Source organism: Heterocephalus glaber, unplaced genomic scaffold (assembly GCF_053883595.1).
Source record: "Heterocephalus glaber isolate CG9 unplaced genomic scaffold, H.glaber_assembly_v1.0 deba00000331, whole genome shotgun sequence".
NCBI lineage: Eukaryota > Metazoa > Chordata > Mammalia > Rodentia > Bathyergidae > Heterocephalus > Heterocephalus glaber.
The window spans coordinates 47,358,193-47,383,097 of NW_028258142.1; the positions used below are offsets into that span (position 1 = coordinate 47,358,193).

The following is a 24,905-nucleotide window of genomic DNA, read 5'->3' on the forward strand; positions in this document are numbered from 1 at the left end:
CCCATGGAAGTATGTTGATGTATCCCACTATGACACTTGCTCTATTTAGCAACTCATAATGTCAGTCAATGAAAACCCAGCTCTTTCGACATTTTCTCCTGAAATTATATCTGCTCTGGTGTATTTTCCAAACTTGTCAAACATAAATATGTCTTTGTTTAACACACTGTGTATGTTTTAATCCATTTGGGCAGTCTCTGAAATCTTATTAGTCACAAATATTTTATTATCTAAGCTTAACAGCTCAACTCATCCCAGAAATCTCCCCAGTTTTCTATGTACCCCAGAAAAAAAAATCGTGTAAGAAAAAGACACTACAGTCTTAGGTAAGTTTTATCTTATCTGTGAGATTGTTTTCAAGCTTATACTGTTCTTTTGGAATCATTACTCTGTTTTCTAGTTGTTTCCCCTTTCGTTCTGTGTAATCCTTATACTTGACAAGCACACTGTTGATGCACACCTTTTAAGTGTTCATGACAGAGCCAAATGAAGCAATGAAAAACAAACCCTTGTGGCTGCTGCTGGGATCTTCTTTTAGACTGATGCTGATTACTCAATCAATATTCTTTGCCTATAGATGTTCAATCTGCTACAAATTCATTTAATTATACTATCACTCAGTTCATAACTGTCCATCACTTCTAAAAGAGTTTCACAATAAACTCATGTCAAAGGACTGGCTGAAATTTACCTCTAACAAGCACATCTTCCTGATGGATAAGCCTACTAATCCTATCAAAAATAAATTAATTTAGTTTGACATGAATTAACTGCAAGAATCCATAATGTCTTCCAGGGATCCTTACTTTCATTTCTAAATGCTCACAGTCATCTCTTTAATAATATACTCTAGAATTTTACTAAGATTTGAGATAAAGCTCAATATTCTGTGATGTCAAAAATTTTACTCTCCGTTTTAAAAATAATAGCAAATACTTACATAACAGCTACTCTGCATCAATCCTTATGCTGCCATGCACATGGGCTCATTTAATCTTACAAACAACTCAATCACATAGGGCCTACTATCACCCTCACTTTAAAAATGATTCATGAACTAACTAAGGCATAGAGTAATACCTTTAAATGAGGCTAAAGTTTCATATCTAGCAAAGGGTAGAACTAAGATATAAACCCAGGACATCTGGGTGACTGTCTGTGACTATTCCCATGGTTATCTGCCCAATAACCTTGTTTCTGTCTGTAAACTCTTTCAGTGTCCTGTCATTGAGCTCATACTTCACCATTCCATACCCCATTCACAGCCTATATAACTTCTATCTTACTTTCCTTATCACACTTCCTTGAGAGAAACTTTCCCTAATTTTAAAACAGACAAATACAATGAAATGCTTCAAAAATGAAAAATCATGTCTAATGACAAAGTTGCCATGACTGATCTAGAACACTGTCCTAATTTTGTGGCAGCAAAATGTAGTGTTAGTTAACTCACACTAGCTGAGTGAAACAAACATGTTTGTCAGAGCAGATAAAGGTTTTCCTATTTTTTTCTTTTAGGACTTGTTTGCAGTACACGATGATTTCACTTCTTGCAGGAAGTCATTATATGTATATAACACATACTAATTATTTTTCCATCCCCTTCTTCTCCCCTCCATCCTCCCCCCTCCCTCTATCTCTTGATCCCCTTCCCTTCTGCAAAACATCTATCTTCCTATTTCCTATGATCTATCTTTTATTCTGCTCTATATTCATATTTTGGTTTTCTCATATAAAAAAACCATGCAATATTTAAGCTTGTGTGTCTGATTTATTTCACTTAATATTATGGTCTCAAAGTACATCCATTCTCCTACAAATGACTCAAGTTTATCCTTCTTTATGGAAGAGTATTGATCTATTGTGTATAAATATCACATTTTCTTTATCCATTTATCTGTTGATGGACATACAGGCTACTTCAAAGATTTAGCTATTATGAATTGTGTTGCTATAAACATGGATGTGCATGTATCACCTGTAATATGATGTCTTTTACTCTTTGGGGAAGATACCTAGAAGTGGAATATCTGGGTTGAATAGAATTTCTAGTTTTAGCTGAAGTTCACAAAGTCCTTGGTGGTAACAGTATCCTCAATAAGGATTTTCCAAAAGCAAACATAGAATGTATGTAAGTTTTGCTGTGAGTCCTCCCATAAAAATTCAAATGTAACACAAAAATATAATGGAGACTATTAGGTGAAATATCCAAATAGAAAAACTTTCTCAAGATTCAACATGATTAAATCAATGTTTCATAATCTAACAACTTGGAGTTTATTTATATTTTATTACAAAGCATGGATAAGCATATAACTAAAAACTAGATTTTTCAGATAGCAACATTATAAAAAATTAATGTTCTTAATATGTATTTTTACCCACATATGGAACCAAATCCTTATCTTTATGAAAATGAACAGAAATATGTATGGTCAAAGCCAGCATCCTCTGCAGTACTCTTTTGAAGCAGCAATCACTAGATATTTTGGGAGTCCTTACAAGGTGCTAGTGTTAATAACAGCAATTAATAGTTACATAATGCTAGAAAGCACTTTGTAATAAAAATATGTTAAGCATTTTTCTAACAATTCAACTTGTGTTAACACATTTGATTTTGTAATCATCTGTTCAGTAGGTTTTTATTATATTTTTTGGCAGACGACAGAACAGAGACACCAATACATTAATTCATGTATACCTGTATTCCCAAGTAAGAAGCGGAGCTTCTTCTGGATTCAAACCCAGCCCCTCCTAGTCTATGTGTTTCACCAATACACTAGCTTGAATTGAATAGTACAGACCTACTTGGAGGGTAATTCAGCAGTACTTACTTCAAATTGTAAAAGATAGGCATATTATTTATTAAATCTAATTCACATTTAAGTACTTTTCTCTTTTTTTTGGTGCTGGGGATCAAACTCGGATCCTTGTGCTTGTGAGACAGGCGCTGGAACCACTGAGCTAAATCCCCAGCTAAGTACTTTTCTTATAGAAATCTAAAACTCATTCTGCACCTTCGGTGAAACATTATATGAAATTACCAAAAAAAAACCCCACAATCTAAGAAGATAGTTAAATAAATGAAGGTACATTACATATATACCACAAAATAATGCATGTTCATCATAAGAAACAGAATAACAAATAAGAAAATATGTACTGACATGGAAGGATGTCCAGAGAAAGTGATGAGTAAAAACAAGCAAGTTAAAAAATCTTTTATAGGGTAAGGTATACATTCAGTGTACATAGTGTTCATATACATCAATCCACAAACCACCCTCCACATTCACATAATTTAAAAATATTTAAGAGTTAATTAACAACTGTTACATCATAAGGTGGACACTAAAGGATAAACATTCATACACTATTATGCTTTTGTATTTAAAAACACAAATGACTGGCATAATCTTTAAATTATATACTTACATAATCTGCATATTATATAAATTATATTAATTATGCATGTTTTATATAAATTATATAGTGGTTAATAACTAATTAAAACATCCACTCCAACAAGAACCAAAAATGAATACTCAAACAAGAACAGAAACAGTTATATAACTTATACTGTAAACCACAGTAAAGAAAAGGAAATATAGGTAGATTGAATATTCTCTAAAGCAAACACTAATCATCATTCAATCTGAGTCAGGAAATTTCCTTAATGTTATTCCCACAAACTAGTCTCAAATGACATGCCATCCAGATGTATCTGCCAGCAGAAATTAGTTGTAAAATATATCTCTCAATAATTGTATGAAACAACTTTGTTATATGGAAATATTTGATTCTACCCCCTTAAATGTTGAAGAACGACAAAGACAATGATGCTTATTTTGTTACAGTTAATAGTAACTCTTTTATCCTGACTATAGTTGGACAAAGCATTACCTCCTCAATAATTCATTGATTCAACAAATATTTACCAAGTTGACACACCAAAATGAAATAGAATAAAATATGCTATCACCATCACTGGAGATTCTTATTCTCTGGCTTACTTCAGTAGAAAATGGAAGAGTGGCAAGCACCCAATTTGCTTAAAAAATAGATTTAAAATAAAAGGAAGGAGACTACTATATGTCTTCTTCCATCTTTATTCAAAATGCCAATCTGGTCTACATAGAAATGACCACTGCCTACCTACTTCAGGCAGTGGTCTTGTACTTCAGATTCTATAGGTGTGTGATTATTATACTATTTGTGATTGTGTGTTTGCTGGTATAATTCTAGTCCCCAGCACATGGTAGGCATTAATATAAACATGGCTAATAAATGACTACAAGATGAATCAATGACAAATAATTATGTATTCATGTGCTCAATTTAATGTTTTGTGTGAACAACTACCAATTTCCTTCTGAAGCATGTCCTTCTGTATTTTAGTTTGAATGAATTTTATCATATTCTCATAGATATTGAAAAGAGTTGAGAGTTGACTACTAACAATGAAATGAAGGGATAGCTGGGGTTGGGTACACAAGGAGGATTAATCATTTATTTTCTCCAGGACACATAAGCCTAAAAATCAACAAAAACAAACTCCATTGCTTTCTGGTAATGGCACTAGGGGATGGGACCCTGAGATTTGCTAGAAGCTATGGTCCGAGCCATGTGAAAGAAGTCAACCTCAGAAAATAAGGCTGGTGTACAGTGAGCAATAAAGGTGACAACATCCTGGACATGTCCATTGCTTCTTTGCAGGTGTTAGTCTGGACCTGGCAATCTCCTTTACTGGCTTACAGTTGTATATGTCTTCCAATAAATTATTTTCTTTAAGTTAGATACCTACATACTCAAGATCACTGTATCTGTTACATTAATTATTAAGCCCATGGTTGGTTCCTTTCACAGGAGATTTTTTAAAGGCCTGAGTTTGATGCCCCACATAGTAGTAGTAGTAGTAGTAGTAGTAGTGGTAGTAGTAGTAGTAGTAGTAATAAATGCTTCTAGGTTCAATGTTAATTTTTCTGATTCACTGTAAAGACAAATAGAAGGGTAGCCATTACAAAAACCTCTTTATCACTCTGAACTCAAATCCTAAGCAAACTAAAATGTTGAGAAGGCAGAATGTACCCCTTTGTTAAATACATTTTGATCTACGTAAAGAGATATCTAAAAACTTAAATAATTTTATAATATTAGGATCTCCCTAGAAAAAGCTATAAATAATTCTAATAGTAAATGATCTTTACCTAGAACTTAAATGTGATGAGTAATAGCTGAAGAAATTCCTAATTCCTAGGCTTCAGAAGAGGACTAACATTTAAAAAATATGAAACAGGTGTCCTACAATTTTAGAAATATGATCCAAAGGCCTTTCTCCAGATACTGTGTCCCTATTTCTAACTGAAGTCATGCATAAAAATCAACCGTAATGCTCTGTACAAAAAACCCCAATTTTTTGTACTTAAATAATTACAATACATGAAAATATCTACATCAGGATTTATGCTGAATAAACCCTTGAAGTTTTTTTTATATGTCACTTGATGTACTACCTTAATAGTAGACAAGTTTCCAACCCTACTCCTCTTTCTTGTTCCGTTTCTTAAGCCATGTGCTAGAAAAATGAAGGCCATATTCATCAGGGCACACAGCAAGCAGAATTGGTTTTCATCAGTCAATATTTATTGGTATGAAATATAGGCTGAGTCTCTTTAAGGAGGCAATGAAATATTAAAATTTACCTTTGCCAACAAAAGATTCTTTATGAAATCAGATAGCTCCTACTGCTTCCTAGCCCTCCTCAGTTCTGATTTTAGAATTTGAGTTCTGCTTACAACCAGGATGGGATTTCACTATTCTAATACCACATTTTAATGTTGGAATAAATAAAAATGATTAACTTTGATGTGATCAAAATATCTATCCCTTTGAAAGTAGGAATACAAAGAACAAGTTACCTATTAAGCAACTCTGAATTAGCCCTCACATATAGTCTTACTTCGATTGATCCCAAAGGTTACCATTCAGCATTATTAAATTATGCCTGAAGATAAATTAGACCAGATGTTATTCTCTTATATTCGCTCAACTACAGACAGCCGACATTAGGCTCAGAAGGAACCAGTTCTCTTAATGCAAGCTTTCTATAGAACAATTTGAGTGTTGCAAATTACCCTTGCACTCACTTTTAAGAGAACTATGCATGTCCTATGGTATAGAGAACACAGAAGATGAAAAACCTCTGAATTACCTGTATGTACTCTGACGCTGAAAGTATATAAAGATAAAATATATCTGATGTACACTATGGGAAATTAAAAATGAGAAGGTACAAATCTGTGACCCTAGCAATTCAGCCTAACTCATAATTATTATAATGAAGTGGCTGTACCCTGTGTAAAGGACAAAATTTTGTAAATAAGAAAATCAGTGAAAAAAATCAATATCCTCACCAGATAAACTATGCCAGAGATTTTTTTAAATGGCCAATGAAGTAACATGTCAGAGATTGTGCATTTATAACGTCATCTCCATTTGGGGGAAGAATTGGTGGAAAATTCTAAAAAGCATCCTGGTTTAGGGTTTGGGGTGCTGCACAGTGCAGACCTGGATGACTCTGTGAGTTGAAGGACTGGACAATGTTGCTCATCTGGTTTAGGATGCATACGGTCAACACATTTCTTGTGGTATGAAAGTCTATAGGCTTTCAAGACTAGTTCTCTTCCAATTTTTCTGTTCCTATAAAACTGGTTGGGACTCGGTAAGGAGTCTGTATCTAGAGAAGAGGGTAATGGTAGAAATGAGCCCAAGGGTGATCAGGGGCCCAGTGGATGGAAACATACGTGGGCATCAGTTAAACAGACAACTGGGAGATAATCCATTAGGTGAGGTGACCACTACTCCCCTAAGCCAAAGGGGGTGGGGGTTAAAAAGCAAAGGAAGACAAGAAAGTAGTATTACAACAGCATCAGCTTTCTGCTGAGTGGTGTGGCAACCTGACCCTACCCTTTTAATGACACATAATTTGTTTCAACATGGAAACTTTAATGTATTTAAAATATCAGGTGCTCTTTTTCTATCTCTTCAATTATCTTGGAATTCAATCCTGTTAACCATAGTTGTTCTATTCTGTTGGGTTAGAAAATGTTCCTCAGAAGTCAGATGGGAGGAAAAACAATTATTTTATAAGGCAAAAACACAAACAGAATTATCTAAGATGGAATACAGAAGAATTTTCACAGTAATAACAATTCTCTATTGTTTACAGCTTCAAAATACCAAAGCACAATTCTGCAGAGGAAGATTTTATAAATCAATTTAATGCAGAGGAAAGAAAAGGGGACTTAACCTAATTTACCACTTAAGCACAGAATTATATATTTAGTGTCTCCTAAACAAAGGTAAAAGGTGCATGAAATAAAAACACTAGGTTTGCTATAAGTACTGTCTCCATCAGGATAGGCAGGGATATGCAACAGTAAGCACCAACCCCTAAATCTCAGTGGACTAAAACAAATACTTATTTCTCACTCACATCTAGCTGTCTAACCAAAAATCAAGTTAGCTAAAATTCCACCTTGCCCCTAGCTTCGGTGACAAACACACCCAGCAAAGAAATCAGTTCAGTCAAACACTGGCTGTAAAATGTTTCAAACCAGGGGTAACAAAAGTAGTCACACGTAACTTCAAGAAAGAAAAGAAGAGCAATCCCACCTCTGGTCTCTAGGGTGGAAAAATGAAAAGAACTGCGCACCAACTTACTGATTAAAAATAAAATCTCGCCCATGTATTAAAAACAGAGAAATATTTTGAACACTTATCTTTTTCCTTTGTACATGCTATTCATCAACATAAAGATGTATGCACAAACACACATGGAAAAATTATAGCAAAACACTAAGTTTTATTAAAGTCCTACTGTTGGTTTCTCCATCATTCATGTTTCTGGATAATAGCTTTCAAGTGCTCAGAGTTGCTTTCTGTACTAAAATTGTTGACCACTAGCCCTTAGCATTGAAAGGATAAGAGATAACATTTCATGAAAAGATGGATTTGATTTAGTTAACTAAAGAAAGGGCTTCATTCTCTACTAAAGCTTTTAACAAATAAAAAAAAAAGTGTTTAACTTTCATGAATGCATGTCTTACTATGAAATTGAGCTCAGTGAATGGGGAATTCTGAAAATCAAAGACTAGAGTCATATGAAGATTAAAAAGGAAATGTAACATCTGTATTTTCCCACTGATTCTTTGTTTTTCCCACTGACAGTCCATCTATCCGTATTTAGTTCCTGAAACATGGTTGGTAAAGATAGCATTAGCATAGAGCAACAAGACAGACATAAAAATTGAAAGAAAGCTGAGAACAAGGAGATAACATTTTTGTTTATGTTAAATAGAATCTTTTTTTTTCTTTTCTCATTTTCTTTTGAAGATCCTAATAGATCTGGACTAAATGTATTTGTCTCTTTATACAGTGGGCAACTCTGCCTAGAACAGAGCATGAATAAACATTGATCCTCAGAACATTCACATTCTTCTAAGCTGAAAAGATAAGGCAAATTTCCACAAAGCTGAGTGATAGACTTTGAAAGAGGAAGAAGTGGAGACAGAAATTTTCTGAAGCATCACATCTCATTTATTTGGGCTCTACAAGAAGAGAAATGTCACAGGACATCACAGTACTAACACTGTTGAGTCCACAGACTTCAACAGAAATAAGGAGTCACTCTCTGTCTGATTCAGCTGACCTTATCTCAGCACTCAGGGGAAGGAATGATGATTCACTCCTGAGAAAAGAAAGGCTGGTTTGCTTTGGCTAAGTTAACCTGGAAGGGTGATGATCAACCCAGGGAAGGAATTTGGCATTTTAGCAGAATAAACATATTTACTTGCATCCCAAAAGTATCTGGAAACATCATGCAGAAATATCTACTTAAGTATGTTAAGACCTAAATAGATCCAACCATGAATGTCTTATAAATATTATATAAATACCATTCATAGTGTTGTAGAAATATAATAGAGAGACCATTCATATAGAACTCTAATGAAACCAATCTGTGGAGGAAACCAGAACAGAAACCACCTATGGAAACTTCTAGCTTCTAAATCAAGAAAGTAGGTTTCAGGGGAAACAAACCGAAGAAATATTGAGGATATTTTCAATGGTTGCCTTGGCTTTCATATATTTTTAGTGTAAAATAAATATCACAAAATAACACCAAAAATAATAAGAAAGTACCTATATGAGAACACTTAAGGTTCAGAGCACTGAAGTCATGCAGACATAAGTTTTAATCATTCCTCTCCCTCTTACTACCTGAGCAATTTAACTCACTCTGTGTGTAGCAAAGGCACTGACATTTATAATTTGTTTTCCAAGCACATTTTCCATCTGCCTTTTATTGGTGCTTTTATGTAGTTTTCTTCTGTTCCATGTGATCCTTGTGTGGCAATCAATCATATTACCTGATCGTGGCCATTGTTGTTGATGTAGGAATAGGTGTATCAGCCAGGCAAGGACAAAGGGAAGTCTTTCCCAGGGTTGGCATTTTAAAAATGACAGAGACTGAGAGGGAAAAAGGAAGAAAGGAAGAGAAAAAAATTGATTGAGATTCATTTTCTTTACATTGGTATGGCTAAGCTTGGAGGACGCAGGTCTGTAATGCCTTGACCACCTTATCTTCCCCAAGATTTGGGTAGAACCCTGCCCACAGTATGAAGCCAAAGAAAAAACAAGGACAAAAGATAGGAAAAGACAGTATCTCGTTGACATTCTCTCATCTCTATATCTTCTTAAAACTGAAGTCTATTCTTGGATTTCTCAGCTCTATCAGCCTTTCTCTTTAATTTCATTTGAGTTAAATTCATTACACTGCAATTCGGAAAAATTCAACTAACAGCACTTTTAAATCTTAAATTTTTTATTTGAAAATGTAGATGATACTACAAAATGTGTCTTAAATTAGCTCATAGGATTAATCATTACAATACATACAACAAGCTTCTTTCAATATTAGGCATATAATTATCCCCCTCTAAAATTTGTTTTTATCAGCTATCACTATTGAAAAAGGCATCAGTGTTTATTTTAGTTCTCTGTTAGTCTAAAAAATATCTGAAATAATAAATATATGATAAGAAAAAAATTTAGTATGGCTCTCAGTTTTTAGAGGTTCCCTTCTATGGTTGGTTGCCCCTCTGCTTTAGGGCCTGTGGTAAGGTAACCTATCACATCAGGGCACGTGTGGTGGAGAAACACATCAACCTCAACTAACCTAACTAAGGACTAACCACTAAAAAAGGAAAGAGAGGAAGAGATCAGCCTCCCACAGTTTCTTTAAGAGCACACCCACAGCAACCTAAGGCCTCCCTCTAGGCCCCATCTCTTCATGGTTCCACCACCTCCACATAGCACCAGCTAGGAGCTGAGCCTTCAGCACCTGGACATCTGGGGGACACATCAGTTCCAAACTACAGCACTGCACTGTGGGGATAATACTTTATGATAATTCATAGGCTAGAAATATTTCACCGTTCTCTTCGAGTCCCATGCTCTCAAAGGGAGACTGGGACACGGAGTTTATTAATATTTTACTTGTACATACAAAAACCCTTAGTTACTTTGCAAATATTTCCAATTTGATTTGTAACTGATTTGAAAGTCATAGTGAGCTTTTATAAACCAGCATTTTGCCTTATTAAAATCAAACACATAAGATTACTTTTAAATGATGAGATTTCTACTAAGCCACACAGTTTTAAATTTATAGAGGAGAATCTCATTTGGGCCCCCAGGATTATTTTCTTTTTTTAAGTTAATTGCCCAAAGATTAAGGTCCAGAACTTATTTCATTCACACAGTACTAACATATTAATGACAGGAAGTGAGTATTGTCAGGGCTATTAATTATAATGTCTATCAAAATTATTATCCCCATGAAATAAAAGGGGCCACTACTGGTCTGAAAGCAGACATATATTTTCAAAATTCATAAATTCTCAACTGATTCTTAGAAAATTTTATCTCTTTACACTTCACAGTAGCACTGATATTTAGAAATAAATCAAGAAGACATAAGTTGTATGGAGAAGCCTTTCTCCATTTATACAGAAAATTTCTATCAAAAACTTTTAAAGACTTGGCTCTATCATCTTCTCTGAAAAATCTTCTTTGGCTTAGTCACTTAACTATAACCAAAACCAACTTAGGCAGTGCAGCATCACTCAAGAAAAAGTAGAAACAAGAAAGCAAACAGAAAATTATAATATATTGTGACAACTCCAAAGTGCTTTGGGAGCCTAGAAAAGCTTCTCAAAGGAACCTGAAATCTGAAAGCCGCCTAAAAATTTATCAGATAAAAGAGAAAGAGTGGCAAGAGAGGGTTTTATAAAGAGAATGAACATGTACAAAGTCAAGGCAAACTACTGAGAGCATGATAAATTCAAAGACCCAACAGCACTTTAATAGATCTGCAGTTTAGAATGTCAATGGCAGGAGAATAAACAATGACACCAGAGAAGTATGCAGAAGGCAGATATGAAGGTTTTGAAACATGTGGGAACTGTCCTCTTGAAATAATGGGAAGCTATTAAAAGATGTATTCAAAAGTATGTCGGGGCTGGGGATTTAGCTCAGTGGTTCTGCTGTCTGCCTCACAAGCGCAAGGTCCCGAGTTCGAACTCTGGTACCAAAACAAAAAAATTTATGTCGGACAGTCTCTATAAGCACCTCCAGATTGATCATCTACCTTTCTCCATGTAGTTCTGTATCTGGTTAGGCTATGGATATATTCAAAGGAGTTCTCCTTCACTACGGTTTCTGGATAGTTTGGCCCCTAGGCAGGGCACCAACTAGAGCTCAGAGAATGGAACCAGGGAGGAGTCAGAATATCAATGCCCATGGTTCCTCCTTGCAGGAAAGAAGATAATGTTCCATGACCTGAGGCCATGATTCTTGTCAGGCAGCCTTTTCCTACAGCATTAGCCAACCTCAGGTCAGTCACCACTCCATTCTTCTTGACCCTTCAAGTCTAAGGATTCTAACAACTTCCTGATGTTGCTATCCCTAACTTGCCTTACTATTCCTTGTTCTTTTCTTTAACTGTGCCCTAACTTTCTCAATTGCTCCTTTAAGACAATGCCATTTGTTCACAACAGAGACTAAGTTGGACTCAAGGGAGTTACTATGAACCACTTTTACTTTTAAATAAGTGGTTACAGATGCTCAAATGATTCTTAGTAAAGACCAGTCTAGAGTCAGTGAAACAAGGTACAAATTGGTTACAGCAATTTTACAAGTACAGATTGCCAGAAAGTAATAACTGGCATCTTATAATGTCAGACACTGTATTAAACACATTTATGCACATTATCTTAAATGTTCTAAACACTCTTTAAGGTAGATATTATTATTCCTTAACAATGCAACTAAAGTTGAGAGATGTAAAATAACTTGCTCAAGGTCAAACGCATGGGAAGTAGCAGAATTTGCATTCAAACACAAACCTGCCAGTTTTAGGCCTATAATTAAACTGTCTCCCTAATTCATATAATTCCTGAATTAAGCCAAATGAAACAGGAATGGATATAAGTATAGGATTTAAAGATAAGGATTTGAAGAGTTGAAGAAAGGGAAATAAAACTGATAGACTTCAGTGATTTACTAGAAAAAAGAAAAAACTACAAGGTGGAATTAATGATAAAAAGAAGGTCTGCAGTTAGAGCAACTATAAAGCTGTGGGGTGACTTTCACTGAGAGATGTAAGAAAGGGGAGCAGCGTTGCTGAGAACAGGAGGTGGCGATGAGGCCAAGATGTCAGCTTTAATCTTACGGACTTTATTGTTGCTATGAAAATGAAACTAGAGATGTTTGCACTCCAGGGACTGCGGGAGGAGGAGGTCAAATATAACTTCTCATTACTTCCTAGCAGCTGAGGAACAGAACTGGGGCCTTGAGTATGCTAGTTAGATGCTTCTGCCTGGGAATTTGAATCATGACATAGGATGCAAAGACAGAAGATTACCATGCAGTCATGACCTGCTGGCAGCAGTCTAGAGTCCGCTAAGCGCAGTCCCAGGGGTGATGATCCAGGAGTAGCCAGAGGGAATGGTGCTCGAAGCAATATCCCAACTATTGTAGCATAACCTTCTGTGTTTTTTCAGGCCAGGACTGTATGGATTCCTGTCTATTTTTCAAGCTTGATTCTCCAGATCATAGCTGATGGTTATATGAACTACTTTATAACCTCTTTCCTCTAAAACACCCTGCTTGTTTGCCTTTGTTTATAAGAGTTGCTTTTTGTTGTTCAGAACACATAATCCTGTCTGATAAAATCAACATGTTCAGCACTGTATCTGGTTCAGAATTAAAGGAGTCCTTTCCCCATTGTTCTTATAAAATTTCTAATCCAAAAATTAGAGATGCTGGATTTAAAGGACTCTTGGAAGATTTCAAATAATTCAGGATCTGGTAAGAATACAATGCAATAAATAAGTTCTAAAAAACAACAAAATCTACATTTTAAACCATAAAATAGTGACAATTAAATATACTGTAAATATCAAGTAGAATAAAAACAAACCACCCATGAAGATAAGGATACTAAAACTATACAATTTCAAAGATGAAAAGAATATGTACCAACTGTTAGATATTAAAAAGCATATTGCCTCCTAAAGACTCACAATTAAAATCACAGTAGAGCAGGGGTCACTTTCATTGATACATAAACATAATGAGAAAACATGTCTAATGTACTGAGGATGGTTAAATCAAACTTTTATAACCAGCTAAATTATCATTCAAAGGTGAAAACATGGGACTTTGACTTTTTCCCTTGCAAACTTCCTTTACTTTTTAAAATAAAAAATATGTTGAGTTTTGTAGAGAATCCACTTTTTGAATTGTAATCTACATATTTTGGGAGTAATGCTTCCAAAAAAAACTGTTTTTGATCATTTTTGACTCAATTTGTAAGGGTAGAAATAATTTTAGGTGAGGATATAGATAATATAAAGAGTATATAACTATTCACAATTTTCTAATTCTTGTAAAATCATGGTAGTCTATACTTCAAAATTAACTACAACAAAAACTAAGGGTTTAGGCCCAAAGGCTTTCAAACACACACAAAAAATAAATTTTTAAAAAGCTGCTAAAGGAGGCAATTTCAGAAGAGGAGGTACAGCACAAGAAGTTAAGCACAGAACTTGATAATCATAACATCGTAACATCACTTTTTAAAAGCTGTTCTCAGTATTGAAAAGTTCTTCATGGCTGCTGGTTTTTAGCTGGTAATCACAAAAGTTTTTAAGCAGAAGAAAGGCTGAGAAAGATGTGTTCTAGAAAGATAATATACAGCCTTAGTAAATTATGATTTGGAAAAGATTACAGGCAAAAATTATTTGGAAGGTCAGAACTGGCTAATATGTAATGGATGAAAAGAGAAGCTGAAGGTGAGCTAAATTTAGCAGACAGAACTACCCATTCTCCTAGGACTCTGTGTTTAGGTACCCATAGGTAAACAGGAATGCTGTCACATTCTCTTTCTGTGCCCAATGGATGGCACATTTGTGGGAAGTGTTCAATAAATATTTAAATGAACTGGCTAAATTTCAATTGAAATATTCATCCTACCTAGATATAAGAGATAGAAATTAATATAAATCTGAAATTCAGGAAAAATATCAGGGCTGGCATCCTCAACATGGGAGAACTGCCACTGGGATGGTAAGACTGTGAGGGGGCAAGGAGAATAAAAGGGGAGACAGGTAGAACCCCGACTGAGGTCAGCATTAAGGGGTCAATAGACAGAAGGAGATGGACAGAAAGAATAAGAAGAGTGACGGAAAAAGAACAAGAAGAATATTAAAGAAGTTTGATTATAAAATGTAATCCAATAATAGGATTGACTTAAAAGAGTGAAACAAGAAATGAAAAGTATTTAGTAAAGACAATACAAGTTAATACAAGTTATGGTTACAAAGTTATGAAGCTATTACAACACTTTTTAAAAAAAAGAATGGCAATTTTCTTTTAAAATTTTTTAAAGTAAGAGTTCATCTGTGTTTGGAGGGGTGGTACTGAGAGGGATGGAGGGTCACAAAGAATCCCAATGGTCCAGACAGTAATGTCATTCTCTGGCCATGCCAAAAATGTTTTGATATGTATACAAATTACTTATGCAGTCATTTAATTTTGACATTAACAAGCTAAAGAATAAACAATAGCTTCATTGTATCATTACTTCCTGTGACTGAGCTGCAAAACAAGCCTGAGGACCCAAACTCAATTTCTAATCCTTTGAAATGATTAAAATATATTCTGATGTATGTTAGTTAATGAAATCTTAGAAGTCCCATCTGTCTTGTGACAAAGGTGAACAGGGTCCGTCCTGTTCCTTTCTCTAAGTCATTGATACCTATGATTTATTATTGATCTTCAGGTTAATTCAGAAATCAAGTGCTGCATAATAGTGTTGCTTAAATATGAACTACATGCCAAAAACTACTAAATGTAAAATTTTTAATATCATAATCAACTTTTCCAAAAACTAATTTATGCTAAAGTTACACAAAATAAACTCATGATAAATAATTATATCATAAATTAAGTTTAGATGTGTATATATTTAGAAAAATCTGCAAATTGTTAAGCCTGTCCACAAAGTATAAATTACACTGCCTTGGAGAATTCTTTAGGTTCTAAAAGTTCCACCAAAGCTGAGGTCCTGGATGTCATTTAAGTTGTATATTTCAGCTATTAAAGTCAGTGTTCTGACAAGCCCTTTGGCTCTAACCCCAGGGCATGAATTTGCCTTAAACTGACATAAGAATGTGTCAGAGGGCTATATGTCAATCAACCGGGAGAAGTGCCTATTCCCAATTTAGTGTTGTCAGTTACTGACATTAAAACCAGCAACAGTTAATTGTTACCCTTCAAGTGGAAATACTAAGGGAAGAGGAGAGGAAGGTGTCTAAGTTCAGGCTGATAAAGCTGTTAATTGCCACCCTTTTATGTAGATTTGTTTAATAATGAAAACAATGTGGCTAATCATATAATGTTTCTATTTGTTCCCCAAGGGCTCTTCAGGGAAAGTTTCAGGCAGGGCTAGAATTCAGCAGCTACCAACTGTGCAAGGACAAAGGCAGAACAATCAAGGCACTCAGTGCTGGCAAATAGCTGAAAGTGGTTCCACACAGACGCCCCTCCTCCAGGCCCAATCTGGAAGGAGACGGAGCTACCAGCACAAGCTTTGGGGGGAAGGCGGAAATACAAAATGAGAACAGCAATAACTTCGTGCAGAATTTCCTACAGGGAGAGAAAGGTTGGAAGGCAGAGGGAGAGAGAGAGTAGAGGACAGAGAAAGTGAACAGGAGGGTGGAGAGGAGAAAAAGAAAATGCAAGCAACCTAGAAGGCTGAGAATAAGTCTGATACAGGCTTGAATCCTTCTTATATTATCAAGCAACGAATCAGTTCAATTTCTATCAGTTAAAATGCCCATGTTATTTTTTTTAAAAAGGAGAGTGAGAGGGAGAGAGAGGAGGAGGAGGAGGAGGGAGGGAAGGGAAGAGGAAGAGGGAGAAGGAGAGGTAGTGGAATAGAAGGAAGGGAGGGGAAAGGAGGGGAGGGGAGGGGAGGGGGGAGGGGAGGGAGAAATTCGCCTGGCCCTGCTCCTTAGGGACTTGGTGATGAGGAGGTGTCCTTAAAGCACCCGGTAGACAGTTACTGAGATAATCCCAGCTACCTATCAATTCCAAGAGAGTATTTTAGGGAACAAATGGAGCATTCTGTGTATGTCTTCTACCAATGTAATGTATAATATTTATGGATTTTTACTTTGCCTCATTTGGTAAAGGATATAGGACTGACTGAAGCTGTATTACTAAATTTTGTTTTCACTCTTTAGTGCCAATTAAAGGGGGCATGCAGAGATACCCCGGACAACTGGTATACCCTCTCTCATTGTATAAACACATATATTATAGGGGATATGCATTTTCTTTTGTGCTTTTACGTGAGTGGGGAAGGTAGAGTGTTTTTAATTTTCCTACTACAATCACTTACTCTACCAGCTCCATACTATTATTCAACTGCCTTCCAATCTGACCACAATTTAATTCTCAGTTATATCTCACTACCTATTCCTTTCAGTCTCCTGATATTTCTAGACTTATCTGTTCATTGCCTCCTAAACTTAACCTCTTGCCTGACGCTACACCTTTGCCCAAGTAGTTCTCTCTTCTCACAAAGGTCACTTCTCATCACCTGTTTAAACTTAATCCTATTTCAATGGCAAACTCAGTTTCATCTAATCCATTAAATTCCACAATCTCCACACACCACATAGCTTCTCCCTTCTGTAAATGTGTAAACCAGCACCTGCTTGATCATCCACGTGTCACCTACAGGTGGTGCCTGTTCAGTTGTCCTCCACTTGTTCTTGCTCTTCTACTGAGCTTTATACTCCTTGAGGATGTACCTTTGGATCTTCCCGGGCGTGTAAACCAAAGATAAAGGACCCTACAAAATATTTAGGGCTGATACTTCACATTTCCAATACATTTCAGTCAAGTTTCACAGGCTGTAATTCCTTTACTGTTTATCTTTTCTTGGTGAAACAAGGCTAAAGGCAATAGTATACCAAGAAAAGAGTCCATTTTTGACAGCCAAGGAATTGTCTGCTACCAAAAAAATTCTCAAAGAAGAAAATGACTTAAAAAAAGAATCAATTCTTAAAATTAACTTTCACGTCATTAGGGAAAAATATTAACAACTTAAACACTAGGCCTAAGTTCACATAGCTCATAATCATAAATACTTTTTTCCAAACTTGAAACTCATTTGCTTTCTAAATACGCATAGAAACCATTAAATTCTTTTCTATCTTTCAGATTGCAAAATGGAAATTTGGCTCCATATTTGAAAGAAGAGATGATGAGATATAGACATAAAGAGATGATGCTAAGTGTGGACCAGAGAAAACAGCTGAATCAAACCAAGTAAAAATGCTAGTAATTGAAAACAAAACTCCATTTGCAGAAACAGATTAACCAGGCTTATGAGCCAATAAGAATTTTCATAATTAAGCTCATGTGCACCTTTAGGGTGACCTCAAATCACCAGTCAAAATTGCCTTTACTGCTAAAGAGAACTGATCATAACCTAAACATAAGCACAACTAGCGCAATGAGAAAGTGGCAAAAGCAGTTTGAACACATTCCTCCATCTCTGGGCTTATCATTCCTGAGAAATTATATTTAGGTCTGAGATACAAAGACAAAAGGCACAGCAACCAGTACACAAATAATTATGAACTGTTCCATTTTAACAACTACAGTATCACTGAGCTTTATTTTACAGAGACCCTAGCAGTTTATTTAGAATGTAATCCATGATGCAAAAGAATCTTCACACAGATTTGCCTTAATTAATAACCCCTACTTACTTTTTAATATAATATGATTTATCAAACTTCAATCAATTTACTTAAAACCTCACTAACCCTGCTATAGCATTAGGGCATATATGCCTGCCTGCTTCTAACAATGAGATAAATTTGCTATTTAAAAAAAAAATCCCCCAAAGGTCACCTTGAACTACCAAAAAAAAAAAAAAGTCCAACAAATTGATGTTCATTATCTACATCTAAACTATGAGTAAGTAAATCAGTCATGTTACCAAGCATAAAGCTATTGAAATTGTTATGATTTATTTTTAGGTGCCACTGAGACTTAACAAAGATTGTGAGGAATAAAACCAATAAAAGGAAACTCAGGGAACAAATTAATGCCTTAAGTCATTATCTTAAAAGCAGCCTTCCCTATAGAACAAAGTGATGAAACTATCAAAAAGCACTCCTCAAAGCAACAACATTTTTGCATGTCAAAAAAAAGAATTAACCTAGAATAAATATATAAATAACAGTATGTTCTGTGTTAAGTCAGTAACAAAGAAACCCCTTAGTGCAGTAAAACAAAGTCCTGTCAAATCCTCATTTTTTACAAAGAAGCATGAAGATCTTTTCACAATGGTTTAAACTGTATTTATAGTAACAGAGTAAAGACTTGAGATAAAAGTCAAAAGGATTAAAGTCAAAGCCCCAGCTCGACATGAGTTATGGTTTTGATTTTTATTCTTATTGTGGTCTACAAATATTAAGACAGAAGATACTTCCATTTGATTATGGGTTCCTCTGAGACTCTACAACCTTAGAAGAGCAGATAAAGCAAAGGAAAATGCATCTGGTTTGGGAGCAGACTCCATATTAAATGGCATTGCGCAAAGTAACAACTACAACTGCAGAAGGCCGAGGGGGAGGGGTGGAATCTAAAGGCTGAAATTCTGCAACTGATGCAGGGCACAGAGAAAAAAAAAAAAAAGGGTGGGGGGAGAATGTGGCATTACTGTTTTAACATGGCAGCCTGTTAATAATCTCTGCCTTCCTGGAAATACAGGCAAATTATACCACTATTCTTTCTTTTGTACATACAAGCATTACATACTCTATGAGGAAAATGGTAGAGTTTCATAGCTGCACCCATATCTAAAACAAAATCCCTGGAGTTGCCCCTCAGAGTTCACAGATTTGGAGACTGTATACTTTTCTCACAAAGAAAGCAGAAATTCTGCTGTCAATCGCAAATCCTTACTGTAGAAAAAAATAGTTTTCTTCCATATGTTTTTCTTAAAATGCAGACAAAACTACAGTTAAACATAAGCTTTTGGTCAAAATATCTCTTTTGCATTTCTTTCCCCCTGTGTCCTCTTTTTTTTTTTGAAGAAAACCACACATATACTCTGTATGAATTGGAAGATTCATGGCAATTTGAGTACTGGCTCTGTAAATGACATCTTACAAGAAACATACTGAGTTGAATATTTTCCATTCATCCTTAATTTTTACTTTTAAAATCAGATACCTGAGTTTTTATTTGTTGGAGATAAGGCAAAAAGTCCTAAATGACAGTAAAATCATCAGAAGTATTATAAAATACAGAATGACAATACAGCACAGAGATGCTAAAAAATTTTTTCACTGAATGTAAATTAATACTATCAATTATAAGTAAAATATTTTATCACACAAGTTTGGAAGAAAGTTCAAGGCCATATACTTTCACGTAATGAAAAAGAGAACATAAAATGTGTTACTACTACCCAAATGGATTAATTTCTCCTTACTCACAAAATAAGAAATACCATAATTCACTTTCACAAATCACAAATTTCTGGAAATGATATTTCCAGTACAATTACTTGCTACTTTATTCAATAGTTTATTTCAACTGTCACATTTTGAACATACACACATTTGTACAACTACCAGGGGAAAAATAACTTGAACCAAATTGAAAAATTACCATAACTACTAGTTCAACATGTCTGGTTAAAATAGAGACATCTGGTCTATCATTAATTCTTTTGTGTTGATGACTCCTAGTGTGTCTTTTCCCATTAATGAACTTTGCAAGAAAAAAATTCAATTTTCCACAAAAAAAGCCTGAGACTTAGAAATCTATTGCAAGATATATCAATACAAATACATCATGAGTCAATCAAATAATGCTCAGTAGTTCTGAGAATAGTAACATATCCTGATTGAGTGCAAATAGGTAGCATTAAATTCCATCAGAGTGTTATCTATTAAATAATTCTCCACAGGCAGATATAGCTAATTCATGAATCATTATTTTAAAATATTTATAAATCAACTCATTGTTCACTTGTTTAAAATACCTACACTAAACCCTGATAATAGTACTTGATTGCCACTCCAAGGAACGTGAATAATGCATTTTCAGAAGCTGCACACCCCCACACAATTCTGAATTAATGGCCCAACAAACCGTAAGTAATGTACTACGTTCTGGCAAAAAAAAAAAAAAAAAAAAAAAAAAAACCTCAGTGGTAACATCAATCTGGCATCTACTTAACACTTACTGCGTACTTGCTTACTTCTCACATGGTCCCCACAACTAAGTTTCTTCTCCCAGACTCAGTTCATTAGAGAATGACTATTACCTGGCCATTCACCCACGGAGACTGATTTAGCGATTAATACAATCACAGATAAGGGGCAAAATGATAACACACCACTACCAAATGAAGAGATGAAGAAGTAAAAGGCCCCGGCCACTCCTGCCACCAATAACTAGACCGCAATTAAAAAAGACTTTTGTCACTTCTTTGCAGGGCAATAGGGCCAATTATCTAAAACGCTTTGCTAGAATCCAAAGCCATGCCAGCAAGGCCCTTCAAAGAAACTTAGATAATTACTTTTGACAAATGTTCTCCTAGAGCATAATGTAGTTACTCAAAAGCTTTTAAAAATGACTACAGTTACAGTAAAACAATCTTTACAAAGTCAATCCAATAACATGCCTTTAGTCCCTGTCCCCGCCACCACCACCACCCCTCCCCTGCATGCAGCCTGCATTCTTTTGGCCAATTTATAACAGATAGTAAGTTGGTGGATAAATATTTAATTTATGCAGCCCAAACCTTGAAAGCCTCCGCTTCAAATGTAATGCTGTGCATTCCCGTGAGACACATTGTACAAAATATCCTTTTTAAAAGCCCGTTTACAGCTGTCCTTTAAAAGAAGACGAGGGGGAAAAGAAAAGAAAATAGAAGAAAAACCCACATATATACATGCATCAAACCGAAGACGCCGACGCCCCTCTGCCAGCCAGCATTTCTATAGAGACATTCTTTCCATGATTAAAACGTTAGCTCAGAAAGGTTAAGAAAAGCAGCCAAGTAACACCGCCCAGAAAGCCAGCAGTAAAAACACACCTAGCTTTACACTCTTAACCTCCCAGGACAAATGACACTGACCCAACTTCACCAGACACACACGCGGTACACACATACACACACGAATTGAACACACGTGCACAGAATGTACACACAAACATCGATTAGAGCACAATACCTACAAACACAGCGAACTGGATCCACGCAAAACATGCACGTATCGGTGTGCATACATAATGCACACGACGCGGCACACAGACACGCAACGATCTCGCCCCACATGCACACGCCCCACAACTCCGTGTCGGACACACACCACACATGCACGTGTGAAATGTTTGAACTCACAAACGCCGAACACACACCCAGACCGTGCACAGAGTTATTGATGAAATTCCGGGGGGTGGAGGGGCCAGGAGGGAGTGGTAATTGCCACACAAAGGTCTCCGGAGCGGCAGAGAGAGAAGTGGAGCGGCGCCGAGCGCGCGGAGATTCGCGGGTGGAGAAGGCTCCGCGGGCCCAGCGCGAAGTCCCGGGAGAAGTGTCCCGGGCGGTGCGGGGCGCGCCGGGCTCCCCGAGACGATCGCGGCGCCCTCCGCGCGCGCACGCACACACAGGGGCCCCGGGCGAGCCCACTCCCGCGGAATAACAAAGAGCAGGAGCCCGGCGAGCGGGCGGGCGGCGGCTTGGGGGGAAGCGGCCGTCTCCGGCGCGGCAGCCAGGGAGCAGCGGGGCCGGTGGGACGCGCGGGCGGGCGGCAGGCGGCGGGCGGCGGGCGGGGAACGGCACGTACCAGGCGGGCAGCCTCGGCCCAGGTGCGGTCCTTCTTCTTCCTCTTGTCTTTCATGTTTGCATCTCATTGATGGTGCTGATGATGACGTGGGGGATTCCACGGGGCGCTCGGGGTGCGGGCGCGGAGACAATGACCCAGTGACCCGGTGACCCGCACTCGCTCCGCGGGGGGAGGCGCGCGGGCGGCGGGAGGGAGGAGGGAGCGCGAGGGGCGGGTGGGGGCGCGCGGCGAAGGCGGCGGCGGCGCGCGGCGGGCGGGCCGGGGGCGGGAGCGGCGGCGGCGGCGACAGCGGGGCCCGGGCCGGGGGTGGGGCGGGGACTGGGAGGCTCGGGCCGGGCCGGCTCGCTCGTGCGGGGCTCGTGCTGCGCCGCCGCCGCGGCCGCCGCGGTGACAGCTCCGGGGATGCTCGCTCGGCCCCGCGCACAACAATACACTCTGACGTCACGGGGAATGGCGCCGCGGCCGCACACTCGCCCTCGCGCTCACACTCGCCCTCCGCGCTCACACTCGCCCTCCGCGCGCGCACCCCCGCGCACACTCGCCGCGCGCCCCCTCCTCCAGCCACGCCCTGAAACCCTCGCGAGACCCCTCGGCTTCCAAGCCAACCCCGGGTTCCCCTGGCGCTGCCCCTTCTGGGCCGGCGGATCCGCTTCTGTCCCACCGTCCCGCTAGGGCCAAACCCCGCGGACGAGGTGGCCTTTGGAACTTGTGTAGGGAGTCAGCTCCGCAACTCGGAGCCTCTGCCCGGCGGGCGCGGGCGCGCGCGTACACACACACACACACACACACACACACACACACACACGCACTGCTCCCCTCTACTGGACTCCTTTAACCCTGTTTCTGCTCCACTGGGCGAATTCCCAGAACCTTGTGGAACAGAACCAGCCCCTTCGGATGCAGAGCTAATACTGAGTGTGCAACTTGGTTTAACGTTGAGCCAGCCAGCCGCCTAGGTGCTCTTGAACAATGCAACACCGAAGAGCCCGGCCGTGGATCAGTGCAATGCTATTGCTTTGTACTAATTATATTTCCGTAACGTGTAGTCTTTATTCACAGCGTAAAACATGATACATATGTAAACACCTGGAAAGCTAACGTTTGCGTTTTTAAAAAAATTATTCATAATGTGCAGACTTGGGATGCATGAGGGGTAGGATTATATTAGTGAACTACAAAAAAAAGTGTTAAAAAGTTTATAGTAACCTTTCTAACTTCTTACACCGCTGAATTATTTAGGTCCATAAAGTACTGTAATTGTTAAAGAAAGGAATGATACTTTGACCCACACGTTAATGATGTGTGTATCTGTCTTGAATATCAAAACAAATCACTTGTAGCAGACTATTTATCTAAAGTAACAATAATAATGGTATGTATATAATACTTTGTGTTTTTTTATTTACATTATCTGATTCTGGACAATAAATATACTTTCCCTTCTGCGCAAAAGAGGAACCTCAAAAAATCAGTCTGTATCCAAGTTCCCTTGCTAAATCACTTTTAAGAATTGAACCCAGATCTTTTCACCCTAACCCCTGCTGTTTACACTCTCATTGTACTATTCTTAAAAATACATACTCATTCTAAGAAATGAACACTTAAATCTAATGAAAAGACACATGTCTAAGAATGAGACCGATTATGGTCATGTAATTCCTTTGAGAACACTGTCAAATGACTGAAGTAATAAAAATATTTGATTATAAAAATTAAGCAGATAATTTATAATCATAAAAGCTGCATATGCTAATTCTTTAAGAACGTATGTTTTATTAATTAACTAGAATAAGAAAATGTTATGCATCAGTATAAGGAAGTATCCAAAGATTATGCTCATTTTTCTTCTTTTTTAAAACATGGATTAAGAGAACATGCTGAAGTATCCCTAGGGGACAATTTTACCCGTGCAATTTACATAACTCTATCCAGGTGTATTATCTTTTTGCTTTACATTTCAAATATTTTAAATTTGAGTCATGTTCACATCTGCTTTTATTCTACAGAATGCTCTTTATGACTAAAGTAATTGATATATTTTTAAAGTACTTTGATTCTAATGTTTTTTCTTCTATTCAGACGTACCTATATTAAGCAATCAGATCATAACATATAATTTGTTATTTTTCTATGAAACAGTGCTTAATAATTTTTGGAGCCAGTTAAAGGAAAACATCCATAATCAGTTATTTCACAGAAAGGGCAATTCTGGTTATTAGAGAAGAGAAACTCTATAGTCCCCTTGAAGCAGATGTAAATTGATGTCTATTGTTTATGCACCCATTCTGTTGGGAGCTGAGATAAATAACCAATATTATGAACTGACTCTTGGATTCTACTTCCACTTTGGAGTACATGAATATAAATAGTCTATCAGAAGTAGGTCTA

The 24,905-nt window shown here is 37.3% G+C and overlaps 1 protein-coding gene across 1 annotated transcript in view; it reads right to left on the minus strand.

Annotated features, from left to right (window-relative positions):
• The window catches only part of LOC147830127 (putative Polycomb group protein ASXL3), a 57,912-nt gene extending 35,142 nt beyond the window's left edge, over positions 1-22,770 (minus strand). The window contains exon 1 of the mRNA XM_087193633.1: positions 22,518-22,770. Within this exon, the coding sequence (XP_087049759.1) occupies positions 22,518-22,571 (54 nt within the window). The 5' untranslated portion in view covers positions 22,572-22,770. The remainder of the gene's footprint in view (positions 1-22,517) is intronic.
• Positions 22,771-24,905: the final 2,135 nt, after the last annotated feature.